Source organism: Ylistrum balloti, unplaced genomic scaffold (assembly GCF_031769215.1).
Source record: "Ylistrum balloti isolate Yb309-2 unplaced genomic scaffold, AGI_CSIRO_Ybal_v1 Utg369852, whole genome shotgun sequence".
Classification (NCBI taxonomy): domain Eukaryota; kingdom Metazoa; phylum Mollusca; class Bivalvia; order Pectinida; family Pectinidae; genus Ylistrum; species Ylistrum balloti.
Window position 1 is genome coordinate 421,464 of NW_026782004.1, and position 14,302 is coordinate 435,765.

General features: G+C 37.8%; 2 protein-coding genes across 2 annotated transcripts in view; both read right to left on the minus strand.

The window, feature by feature from the left end:
- Window positions 1-7,715: 7,715 nt before the first annotated feature.
- On the minus strand, window positions 7,716-8,177 carry LOC132545697 (ring-infected erythrocyte surface antigen-like). The gene is made up of 2 exons (XM_060209386.1): window positions 7,984-8,177; window positions 7,716-7,932 (listed from the first exon to the last, which is right to left on the minus strand). The coding sequence occupies exons 1-2, from the start codon at window positions 8,175-8,177 to the stop codon at window positions 7,716-7,718; spliced, it is 411 nt and encodes a 136-aa protein (XP_060065369.1).
- A 492-nt stretch (window positions 8,178-8,669) lies between these two features.
- Window positions 8,670-14,302, minus strand: part of LOC132545698 (uncharacterized) — a 59,961-nt gene continuing 54,328 nt past the window's right edge. The window contains 3 exon segments of the mRNA XM_060209387.1: window positions 8,670-9,545; window positions 12,917-13,618; window positions 14,193-14,275. Coding sequence (XP_060065370.1) covers window positions 9,352-9,545; window positions 12,917-13,618; window positions 14,193-14,275 — 979 coding nt within the window. The 3' untranslated portion in view covers window positions 8,670-9,351.

Consider the following 14,302-nt stretch of genomic DNA (forward strand, 5'->3'; position numbering starts at 1 on the left):
ACAGATATTGTATAGTGTTAATTATAACAGATATTGTATAGTGTTACTTATAACAGATATTGTATAGTGTTAGTTATAACAGATATTGTATAGTGTTACTTATAACAGATATTGTATAGTGTTGGTTAGAACAGATATTGTATATTGTTGGTTATAACAGATATTGTATAGTGTTACTTATAACAGATATTGTATATTGTTACTTATAACAGATATTGTATAGTGTATAACATATATTAGTCATATATTTGGTATAAAAGGTGAATATAGAATAATAATATGTTGGCATTGTAGAAGGTCAACTTACCAAAAAATGAAGGTTGTTTGCCCTCAGTACACTGTGCATATGTGCAGACGCCCTGGATGATATTCTGTAGTTCGTCATCAGTCGTGCTGAACTCTCGTAAGAAATTTTGTAGTTCGTCCTCGGTAGTGTTAAAGTCATGTAGAACAGTAGGGAGTACGTCCTCATCAGACAGACACGTGGTATTACAGACATTCTGTAGTTCGTCCTCGTTAGTGTTTAAGTCCTGTATAACAGTATGGAGTTCGTCTTCATCAGACAGACACGTGGTATTACAGACATTCTGTAGTTCGTCCTCGGTAGAGTTTAAGTCCTGTAGAACAGTATGGAGTTCGTCCTCATCAGACAGACACGTGGTATTACAGACATTCTGTAGTTCGTCCTCGGTAGTGTTTAAGTCCTGTAGAACAGTATGAAGTTCGTCCTCATCAGACAGACACGTGGTGTTACAGACATTCTGTAGTTCGTCCTCGGTAGTGTTTAAGTCCTGTAAAACAGTATGGAGTTCGTCCTCATCAGACAGACACGTGGTGTTACAGAAGCAGGACTCAGGAAGGTGTATCATTAGTGATGGTTGAAATCTAGACTCGGGATTGTCCCATCCAGGGAACCTAGACATGTCCAACTGGTATTCCATACTACAATCAACATACAGAGGCTGGAACGTGGATATATCCATCGGGCTGTATAGAAGGCGAGGATTGACAGTGCTATGGGAAGGGACAGCATCAGACGATTTGATAAACCTTTGCCAGTTGACGCTGATTTATGGTTCTACCTGTGGCTTTGGCGTACCACGCTTGGACACCATTGGTCAACATCGATTCTGAGGCGGGTACGGAGTTTGGCTTCGGTTTGTTAGTTAGGGGGTGTACTCAACTGGGCCATGTTTACACAGCGGTGACAAGTCATTACGGATGTGAATCCCCGGCATAAAAGGCTAGTGACGTCACAAAGGCAGTAGTGATCACGGTCTTGCGGCAATTAACACCCCAATTAACATTGCGTTAGCCTCACGTGGTCTTCACGCTCCATTATACCCACGTAGGTGACGGAGGGTATTGATAAATAAGGGGATTAACGTGTTAAACAAACATCGTCCGTGCTGTGACATCTGGTAGGCTTATGGATGGGTAGGTAATTAGCATCGCTTACAACTCATATACACGACAAACATTTATCAGAGAAGAAACACTGATCTCATTATAATACAATAACCCATAACCTTTATCGAACAAACACGACCCAGATACATGAAATTATTTTAAACCAATTTATTTCATTGTTTTTTAATTTAATTGCCGTGGTGGAATAATAGGTTTAATAATTAGAGGGATAGAGATCAATGATAATACAATTAACTAGTTGTAAATGTAATTTTGAAGATATGTAACTTTTCAATGATACTTAAAGGATGTACTTACATGTATATCAGGCATGACAATTATCTGTGTTCAATATTTCTGTACGTTATTTTATTCTTTTTATTTTATAATATGTGTTATCACATATTTACTATGACACGATATGATGTATATACAATGTATCTTTATTTATCAAAATAATGATGAAAATATATGCATATAAGATCATACAGTCATACAAAAAGGATTAAGAATTATTCCTACCGTTTATAATATGTATAAAAGTGTTAAGAAAGATGCATGGCCGGAAATGGAGAAGATTGATAAAGTTATTCTAATGTAATTGTATATATCTATACAAAATATTGTTGAAATATATCACTTAAAAGTCAATATCAATTATATATTGTTATTGGGTGGGCGTAATCTGCTGGACGGTTGTATTGTTTTTCTTTTTTTATGCTTTGAACAAAGTAAAAGTACAGACGTAGGTATGACTGGATTTATATATATGATTGAATCGAATTGAATTAATTCTCGACGAACTTGTGCTGTTACAACATGAAAGTTCGGTAATAAACACATGTCACGGTGATGTTTTTAATATCAACTCCATCTTACAAATTTATTGCATAGATGACACAAGCTGGACCAATATCTATCATGGCTGTATAAGCTTATAAAGAAGTACAATCATACAAGTTTTCTTCTATAAAAAAGCATAATTACGGGTATATCTTTTTGTTTGTCCTTTCTTATTTAAGAAAACATACATTAACAAACACGTTCTCTAAAGTACCTCGTTATTTCAGTCACGGTTGGAACCCTCAAATTCATCATAGGAGACTAAGGATACAATGTAGCTTTGTTATAGACACATTACTGATAAGTGAATTAAGAATGATGCTTACTGTAGTTGTGGTCATACTGAAGATAATCTTTATTATTTCATGGTTTGTTAGAAATATACTAAAATGAAGTTTCAATATTTGTGGCCTCTTAGTTATAACATTGATGTAGACACGAGGTAATGCGGAAAACCCGACTTTAAATGAAATGACAAGTCATTTTTATGAATATGCTTAATTTATAGTTCCTAGCAACCGTTTTGATTGAAATCAAATTAGTGTGGCGTATTACCGTTGCTTTTTTTTTCTATGGGAAACATTGTATATTTATACCGTATATATCAATACATCTAGACAAAACTACTCCCTTATTTTCTCTAGTGTTATAATCTATCATTATCTTTGTATAACCCATTAGTAATGTGTATGCTGGACAATTTACGGGAGATGACTTACATAAGCTACAAGCTTGTTGTCAAATATCTTCTCACCTCTGTTTATTTTGTGCCTTCATTGATGAATAAAATATAGTGTAAACTAAACAATGACGCAATCCAGTGACGTATGATATAAATACTAATATATAATCTTATTGTCCCCGAGTCATCAGAGAAAACAAGTAATCGTTTTACACCGAAATCCGAAACTTCACAGTTCAATTAAATCAAATTACTGAACAATATTCACGTCTATATACCATATATATTAGTGCAATGAGAGATAAAACAATTGATATTGTCCTCTAAAACGCCGAAATAGTGGGCGTTCAACCTGTTAGATAAATAAATAAATGAGACGTACTGCCTATTATATTATAGTGGCTGGTGCAATAGCCCGAGATAATTACTGATGGTAAATTGTGTTACAAGTAATAACTAAGAGTTGATGACGGTAACGTGACAGAAAAAGATATCAAATGAGTTTTAGCTAATTAGGATACAAACATCAATTACATATGTGTGTGTATAATGAAGTAAAACACAACATTAAATGACACTATGATGATAATATCCGTCAGAAATTAAAGCACATCATCAAGAACTCGTTATTATTAATGAATTAGAAGTAAACTGTCGTTGGTTGATCAGCTGAGATGAAGACAATTATATCTTTTATTAGAAATAAAGATTACAGAAAGGACAATAGAAGAAATGACGAAGAATATTCACTACACTATGGACTCTCGATAGATCAACAAATGTATGCTGATGCTACAGTTGTTTCATTAAAGTTTCACCGTCGTGCCTCCAAAATATCTCATTTTTATTTCATATAGAAATAAGTGGTGATCCGATTTAAGTTTTTTATTTATTTATTTCTTATACAATAACATTTGTCTCTTGATGTTATTGATTTTGTAAATAACTTGGGTTCCTCGAACTTTAAAGTGTAAAGTACATATTCTCCTCATTCCATGTCTAGGGCAGATACGTCCTTGGTTAAACTCTTTATTCAATATTTTACCAGCTGATATTGGACAAGTAATGGTGTTATAATCCATTACACGTTTGTATCGTGCAATAAAGATATTATTTGTAACATAAACAGAATTGTGATAAATTCGTATTACTCACGTTTTCACCTGGTTCTATCTTTAACAGCTTTATACACTTATATCTGTTGTCAATATTTAAAAAAAAAAATGTCGGGTTGACTTTTAAATCATCGTCGCTCATGTTGCCTATATCTTCTGAATATTGTACCTCAATATATAGCAACTGCATTTATAATTAGATACCATAGAGCCAAATAACGAATTCAGCTGCATAATACAATTGTTAAGTCATTTTAGTACTCGCCAGTAATGATGCTTTAGTGCCAGAATTCGGCCAACATCGCCTGTTAAAGAGGAACCTGAATGCTTTGTCAAATATGTGCCATTAAATCAAATAGCCTTTGCTCGTTCATTTACCGCAAAAATCGTCGAAAACGATCGACGCGTTCCAAAGTTATTGTCGAATACGCTAAAAACACACCTGAACGAGATCATCGAACGGCACTTTAACAGAGCTCTTCAGTAGTGACGTCACCGGTGTGAGCGCGCGATCTGTCCCACTCCGGAAGTCATTAGTTTTCTAGCAGAAGTCAGGTTATATAGTTTCGTTTTTTGGGCCTACTTGAATGTTATTCGACTAATTTATGCTATAATTGATGGTAAAGTAACAGTAGTGCCATCATCTATGGAATGTTTTACTTAGGTGTCAAATATCTGTGAGCGTTCGTGGATTTTTCTGTCAATTATTGTGACCATGGGTGACCCGTCGCCGACTGCCGGACGTTCAGGAAAAAGATGTGTTATTTTCGGTTGCAGCAACACCAACAAAGATGGAGTTTCCCTCCATTTCTTTCCATTGAAGAATACTGATGTTTGTTGAAAGTGGACTTCATTTGTAACATCGAAAAGGAAGAACTGGGCCGGAGCCACCAAACATTCAGTAATTTGTTCGAAACATTTCGACGAGTCCTGTTACCCGGCGAAGTATAAGATCATGGAAAGTTTAGGCCAGTCAGTCCGAAGAAGGGACTTGCTTCCGGATGCTGTTCCATCTATACACACTACAGAACCAAGCCCGATGTCTAATATTACAGAGACGCCACCACCGTCAAAGACACAAAGAATGGCATTTATTAAGAGAGAAAATGCTAGGGTATGTACAATTTAGTAATGATGTGCGTATTGATATTTTCGTAATTTTGTTAAAAATTCAGACAACTAGAATTCTAGTCAATGTTTCATTGGTCTATATTACATATATGTGTAATGGTGCCCCAAATTTCTATACTGGGAAGAGAATCAAATATACAACATGTACATTTAAAGTGAAGGTATTATACCAGTAGAGTGTACAATGTAGCTAGTATATACCAGTCACACCTATTTGTCTCAAATTTGAATTATGATATGAAATTTTAAAAGTCATTCTTATTTTGATTTTGATCATTTATTTTCCACTCCAGATACTGTCACAGCATTTCCAAGCAACAGAACTGATGGAGATTGACCATGATGTTGACAACAGTTCCAATAATACCATGGTGTGCGGTATGGAGAGTGACAACTCAACACCACATGTAAGAATTTGAGGATAAACAATTCAAAGTGCAATTAGTTCATGGAAAGGAAACATTTTACAATTTATTTTAGCATATAGAATCTAAATGGTATTAAAAGAGTTTGTAACTATGTCCTAGTTTTTATCATCCATTCCGTAGAAGTTAGAACGAGATTCAGCTTTGTTGGGTATATTTTGATATTGATACCAGAGTTCATAAAGAAGTATTTGAAAACGCTTTATGATAAGAGTCTTATACCTAGATTAAAAATAAGCTTGTTTTCTTAAAAGTTAAAAAACAAGTATTTTTTCTTGATATTTTGGAGTCTGATATAGGCCAACAACAGAGAGGCATGGGGCAGAAGGGATACTTATGTCGCTATCCCGAAGAAAATAATTATTGACCAGTCTCCCTGAGTTACTCCCCGTTGTTTTACTCTGACACTAACTATCCGATAAGCTTGCCAGCTGATGGACTGAGAATGGATACGGTGATACTCTAACCTCTATTCTCAGCTCTCTATCTAATTAGTGAAACGAAGGGATGATTGGCCCCATACTTGCATAAATTTCAAAATGTTTATAAATCTGTCAATAAATTTCCTTGTCTGTTAATCCCAGCTTTGAAGAATGTCGGACACATTCTGACCAGTGCATACAACATCACACTGTAGTTAATTTTCTACGAATAAGTTTGTGAAATGTTTCTAGTCGGAGATCAGTGTTAGTATTTGTCACCGACTTATTTAGAGTAGGATGATAAAGTTGTAGAAGGATCGAAGGGTGTTAAGAATGAAAATGAAATGAGCCTGTTTATACAATTATGTTTTGTTAAGCAGGGATCTTAACACGTACCTGTCTCAAAGCTAGCGTTTTGTTATTTGTTTATAAGTCAAGGTATAATAGTGTTTACGTAGAATAATACATTTCGTACCCCTGTCTCTGTCTCAGTCAAAATAAATACGATTATAAGTCAACTTCATGATATATTTTAAAGTTAATATTTACAAAAGCTGGACATATGAGGGATGACAGTGAGAACACCTTCTCTACAACAAACAATAAAGTCTAGTGATGTATATCATGTAATATTCATGCTGTAAAAAATTTTTTTAGTAATTTAATCTATATCAATATTAAATCCGAGCTTTTGAAGATATTTAAAAGCGAAATACAAATTTTCCTTGAAAACTCTTCAATTTCTAGTATGAGGTTACAGAAAGAAAGGACGCATTATACACCCCTGTAGAACTCGATGGCGATAATGTCTCCACAACAGATTATATCATAAGGATATATCTATTGTCGTGTCATTGACTGTTCGTGGTAATTCCTCACTGTAATAATAAACGGTTCTCCCGCTAGCCACCGTCCAGGTGGTAATAAACAGCACAGTCAGACCGCCCACAACGCACAGCGCGATGCACTTTATTATCAACAATTTCGTTAATGAATTATGAGCAAATACCCACATCATTCCATAATAAACATGCAAATCAATATACTTAATGCATTATCTAAGGAAAAAACTTTTTTTACGCCTGTCCTCGCCCGGTGCGCTGACTGAACTGATTTGACACCTGATAAACACAGGTAACTTGTACATTGCCACCTAGCGGACTACCGCGGGAGGAAGTAATTTTACGCTAATTCATTCCAATCAACCGCGTGAAATATTATTGTAATTACGACGCATTACACACCTATTTACGTACTGGATAACTAGTAGATCTGATGCCGTAGATTGTGAGTTTGGGGGGCAAAGACTGGAGACGAATCAAAACATTTTTTCGTTGTCATTTGTATTTCTATGCTTTGTTTCCTCCCAACACTCCTCAATATTTGTTTACTCCCTGACCTCCTCAATATTTGTTTCCTCCCAACACTCCTCAATATTTATTTCCTCCCAAAACTCCTTAATATTTGTTTCCTCCCAAGACTCCTCAATATTTGTTTCCTCCCTGACCTCCTCAATATTTGTTTCTTCCAAACACTCCTCAATATTTGTTTCCTCCCTGACCTCCTCAATATTTATTCCCTCACTGACCTCAATATTTGTTTCCTCCCTGACCTCATCATTATTTGTTTCTTCCCAAGACTCCTCAATATTTGTTTCCTCCCTGACCTCCTCAATATTTGTTTCCTCTCAAGACTCGCCAATATTTGTTTCCTCCTTGACCTCCTCAATATTTGTTTCCTCCCAAAACTCCTCAATATTTGTTTCCTCCCAAGACTCGCCAATATTTGTTTCCTCCTTGACCTCCTCAATATTTGTTTCCTCCCAAAACTCCTCAATATTTGTTTCCTCCCAAGACTCGCCAATATTTGCTTCCTCCTTGACCTCCTCAATATTTGTTTCCTCCCTGACCACCTCAATATTTGTTTCCTCCCTGACCTCAATATTTGTTTCCTACCAACACTCCTCAATATTTGTTTCCTCCCTGACCTCAATATTTGTTTTCTCCCTGGCCTCCTCAATATTTGTTTCCTCCCAAAACTCCTCAATATTTGTTTCCTCCTTGACCTCCTCAATATTTGTTTCCTCCCTGACCTCCTCAATATTTGTTTCCTCCCAAGACTCCTCAATACAGACAACAAAGGTTAACATACCGGTTTTTATATCCTTTTTATTATTTCAAACAATATTTACGTATAGTACATATACAACCACGGAATTGTATTGTGCAACGATAGATAGATATAGCGACCATTGAGTGTACCTATTTATAATGCTGAAACAATCTAGAACAGACAGACCTACTCTCCGCGAGATCATTCCCGTTTTCACAACGAAGTATACAAAGAGGTATGGCGCACCGCACCATTCAAATGATTAAATCCGTATAAATCACCACAATTGCTACTTTGGACAAAACTGACCTAACTATCGAGTAAAACCTGAATTCAAACTCGATTTCAAAACAAGGCATAAGCAGTTTTAGGCCTTTACTCTAAAAAGCTATCAAGACACGATACTGGATATGTTATCTACATAGACTCGGCCATTATCGTACCGTATACACAAATATCCCGATACTAAAATTCCGGATTGCGAAACTGTGTTGCATTCCTATGACTTAAGGGTAGAAGTATACACAAATATCCCGATACTAAAATTCCGGATTGCGAAACTGTGTTGCATTCCTATGACTTAAGGGTAGAACCCGAATAATAGCATCTTCCACCTTTCAACACTAAGAACATTGACCATTATCGGGTGTACACAATTTTCACATTTTCAAAGTGCCATTATTAGATATTCGGAATGTTTTGTATTTGTAAAGCATCATGTGCCCGATAGGTTTACACGGTATGAAATTAATAATAATAAAAGACAATAAAAAACGACAAAACAATACAAGATGTTATATCTGTTGTTCTGACGCAGATATTTTCTTAACATAGGTACTCATATCACAGTTAATGCATTTGCACGTGTATTATTCTGTTTATTGTAAATGTAGTCACCATGCATTTTACCCGTGTAAATGCCTCTAGGGACTTCTTGAAATTGGCGCCAACAATATCTACATGGAGTTGTCGTTCCTTAAATTCAAAGGGACGTCGAATCTTGGTAGGATTAGTGCGCCATATCTCTTTGCCTGATAATCACTTCAACTATTACAACAGAAACGATTCTAAAATAAAACAATAGTCCAGTATTTCCAATGGTCTGCTAATTAATCTACGATAGCGCACATGACAGCTCATAAGCCTGTACATAAAATCAATCTGAGACACAATTTTGAAGCATTGCTGTAAGCGGTGTGACCGTTTAGCCACTAAGCACACCCCTCTACGTTAAAGGAATAGTCACAAATGAGGAATTGGGGATGGAACGCACGACCGGGTCCACAGCTCGTGCGGTACATGATGCCGTTCGAACACTCGATAAACTTCTCACACGAATGTGGGTCTCTGTAGATGCCATCGACTCTGCTCCGACAGAACCCTCCTGCGCTAGTTCCTCCAAAATCTGACAAAACATCAAGGTCTTATTACAAATAGATATCATTTCAATCAACGTTTTACTTTTATGTGGAACATTTCAATATCATTGTCAACATGAAATCTTAATCAGATGAGCGCCACGGTATACATTATATTTATACAATAAGCATTACTTATATTTCCTGCTACGACGATGCTTGTTTCCATGTTTGTTATAATTTTCCTATGGCTATTCCAATGACACATCCGAGTATATAGACAACTCTTCTTCATTTATAACCAAAGTGAGCATGAGTCTTAACACACACAAGCAGGTGACGTAACCCTTGGGTGTTAGTCATGGTCGTAAATAAAGTCTGGAGTTTAGGGACTGGGACATGTAAGGATGTCGGATGTTAGGGCACACGTGTTGTGGGTGGGGTTATTGTGTGTGGGTGGGTGGTTGGGGAGGTATAGGACAGTTAATGGTATGTGAGTGAGAATGTAGGGACATTTAAATGGGGGGTGGGGGGTGGGGGGGTTAGGGCATGTTGTGGTGTGTGGCCGAGTGGTTGGGGAATAAGGGGTATTGTAGGGTGTGTGTGAGGAGGGAATGTAAGGGTTTGTGACTGAAGGGGAGATAGGAACTGACTCCATGATGAGAAGTGTTCCATACGCAACAGTATAAGCTCGCTCACTTAATTTGCATATCCGCCATCTTGGATTTTTAAATACTAAAATGGTATAGCAGGAAAACAGAGAATGGGTGCGTTATTTAAATAAACGGGACCGGACACATTTTCACCGGTCAATTAATACACATGGTCCAGTTTCGTATACATTCTCGTGACGTTGCTTTTCGAGGTTTCTATGAGGATAGCAAAACTGAAGCGACAAGTGCTGTATAATCTTTGTCGTCATGTTACAAAATGGCATGCTATCACCATTTTTGATGACTTTGGATTGTATCACTGCGTTGTAGTCTTCAAAAAACGGCAAGTTTCACCGTATGCAATTTTCGGATTCCGGAAACAATATCGAGAAAGAAGCGGAATCAAAGGCTCATTAGACCATTTAAAACGAATTTGTGCATAAAAGTTAAAGGGGCCAACAATGGGGTGACTAGGCTTATAATTTGCAGGAATGGTATGACGTAAAAAAAGTCATCATCTGAACCCGTTGTCACCGTTAAACCGTTTTCCCCAATGATAATTAGATTGCTGCTGTATAAGAGGCCAACAAAGGGGCTATCACAGTGAGCGCTTGTAAAGTCGTAGTCAGTCTTACACATTTCGAATGTAAATGTGACTGATGCGTTTATTTTAACTTAACAAGTGCAATTGTCGATTAAATAGCAAATAAAAAGAAAATGATTATAAATTTTGCTTTGCCTGTACATCTAGTATTGGAAACGGTGTCAAAAACAAAGAAAAGTATACATGTGTTGAAGATGGAGAGGTTGCGTGGCAGTGTTTCGTTTCACAGTGTCAGTAGGTATATCGGTAAGCTTTACAGCCGATCATGGTGTAGAAAAGTTGCATAGAAGATAAGGTAACTGGTAGAGTGATGTTGTTGACGAGGAGTTTAGGTAACTGATACAAATGTATTATGGTTGACGGGGAGGTAAGGTAAATGGTAGGAAGGTTATATGGTTGACGGGGAGGTTTTGTGACTGGTAAAATGGCTGTATGGGTAACGGGGGGTTAAGTGACCAGTAGAATGGCAGTATGGGTGTCGGGGAGGTTAAGTGACGGGTAGAATGGCTGTATTAGTGTCGAGGATGTATGGTGACAGGTAGAATAGCTGTATGGGTGACGGGGAGATTAAGTGACAGGTAGAATGGCTGTATGGGAGTCGGGGATGTTTGGTGAGGGGTGGAATGGCTATATGGGTGTCGAGGATGTATGGTGACAGGTTGAATAGCTGTATGGGTGACGGGGAGGTTAAGTGACAGGTAGAATAGCTGTATGGATGTCGGGGATGTTTGGTGAGGGGTGGAATGGCTGTATAGGTGTCGGGGATGTTTGGTGACGGGGAGGTTTGGTGACGGGTAGAATGGCTGTATGGGAGTAGGGGATATTTGGTGAGGGGTAGAATGGTTATATGGGTGGCGGGGTTTAGTGACGGCTAAGAAGATTGATAATTGGTTGACTGGGAGATAACGTGACTTGAAGCATGACTACACGGTTGACAGGAATATGTATTTTTGTAGGGATAGTTATATTGTACATGGGATGGCGTGTTGAAAAAACGCCGGTGAGATGATACACAGAAGTGAGTAAAAACAGAATAGAAAGCTTCAACGCAAACAAGCCAGTACTCGTAAAATGACTGTTATCAAAATGTGACGGAAAAGCAAGCAGTGGTACTGAAAGCAAGACAGAATAGTACAGTGATGTGTATACGATGCGGTGGTCACATGACGTCACTTCCTCCTAGAATGACATCAACAGAAGCAGGTTATCACATGATATTAGTAGAAGCAGCGCGGTAAATACAAACAAGGCAAAAATCACGTGACACTGGTACAACATGGCAGCTGTCACCATCGACATGACTTACACTCTGTTCTCACAAATTGTTTCTGTACAAACTTTTATCGAAATGCTTCGACTGGTTCCTATACCTGATGAAGGGAAACAACTCATGTTTTTATGTAAGATGTACATTTCACACAGATGAGATGAATATTTTTGATGTATGTAGTAAGTGAAGACGGGTCCCCGTTGTAATTTGCCATCTGATCTTTTGCTAGCGTTCTTGTGTACCTCTACTTATTGATGGGACACAGAAACCTCTCCCAAGGGCATGTAACAAGCGTCACATTACTTAATTGTGTCGTCTAAAACATAGACCGGTTTATCTTGTACTTTTTAAGGATCACTGTGTAAATTTAACCCCCTGTTGACAGGTATTTCTGTTGTTGAAGTGGTCCATGGATCATCTAAGACTCCAAAAAAAACCCAACTAAATACTATGACACAGTATTAGGTAAATTATCACTCTAGTACCTGACTATTTTCTTTCCCTATCGATATAAATATTACAGCTGTCGTGGTACTGGATCTCTATATATAGATAATGAAATATTGACAAAAAACCAACGGAAACCCGTCTGGAATCAAAGCAAGCGTTAAAGATGAAATTTCGAGATCAATTAAAAGTCACTACATTGCGGCAAACAATTACAATTGTTGTCCAATTTACTGCTTAATTAATGAAATATACAATTTTCAAGTTAGCATTCCATCAATGAAAATATTTCCGAATAACACAAAATATGCGGCTCAATGCATTTTGAAAATAACAATCATACTGCATACGTTTTTTAACCTTAGTATGTATTTTTGGAAAAAAAGGCAGTATCTTTCCCATATATAGAGAAGTATCTCAGACGAACCGCTGTTATTTACTCACTGTTTAAAAGCTGTGTTGCTCCTTCGAAGAGTTGAGCCAATTCCATGGCAGTGACAGGTGCTACGTTTGTTTCTAGTGACGGCTGTCCTTGTTCCTGTCTTGCACTGAGCATGTCCGGGGGAGGATTTGGCAGCCCCGTTTCCCGAAACATGCTTGGCTGTGGAAGGTCAGGTGTAGGGGTCATTTCTTGGACCCCGGCCCTGTTAGCTATGTCCCACGACGATGGATTAGCCGGCTGGGGAGGGTTCCATTGCGGTTGGCTTGAAGATGTGTCCCAAAGGTTGGTAACTTGTTGCTGGGGTTCCAGAGTGAGTATAGGTTGGGTGAGCTGGCGCTCCAGTTCCTGTACACTTTGCATCTGTCGAAGGTCGGTAGGTGGCGCGGGAGGGAACTCTGTTTGTGATGGTGGATCCCAAGCAATCTTTTGCTTTGTCGGTACAACCAACTTTGTAGTTTTGGCGACCGTCTTCTCCACGGTTGCTGAAGTGGTGGGTTTTTTCTTTATGGAACAATTTGCCTCCTCTGGCCAGTCACATCTACTTATCACTTTGTTGAATTCTAGATTCCCGTAGCAGCTCAACTCGAGTTTCACTCCACCGAGGCAACGAAAGAATTTCTTACATGAGTTTTCATGAGGAACGAAAGAAGTGTCGGGTACACCGTCACATACAGAACTTTTGGGCGTATTGGTTCCAATGGCACCTATATCAAAATGATAAATATTAGACATTTAGGCTTAACACAATGGAATAAGTTGTATCACTTGAGCACAAAGTCTCATCGGCATTAGTGGCCCGTGTTTCCTCTGGCTCCTACACCACTTGTTAGACATTTCGGCGAACGGATGCTTGGCCTACGCCAAACTGTCAAAGGCTCTTGTAGGTGCCATAAAAATTCCTCGGGATACGACTTCGACAGACTAACAACTTATATGAAAAATTACCGAATGACGACATGATAATCCTCCAAATGCTGAATTTTTTTAACCACGCCCCTATCAAGTATCAACCCTTAGTGTGCTATAACTGAAACAATTTGTTTGTGTTCATCGTTACAGACAATCGTCGTGAAAGAGAGAACGGCTATAGCTATTAAATATTCTTTTAGATATGAAAAAAAAACTCTTCAGTCTGGTAATTGTTGATCTTCTGTACTAATTTTACCCTTGATTTTAGCATTTTAAACCTGAAGCTGAAGTGTAGTTTATATTTCGCTCATTACTATAAAACATTCAGGCTCTGACGTAGTAATTGATTGTATTGACAAGATAACTCACTTGATTTGGGCAAGTCTGGCGGCCTGATGACATTTGCCTGAGCTCTGCCGCTGTTTGCAGTCTGAACGTGGATCAACTTTTGTCTGTAAGAGTCGGAACAAAAAAGGCAT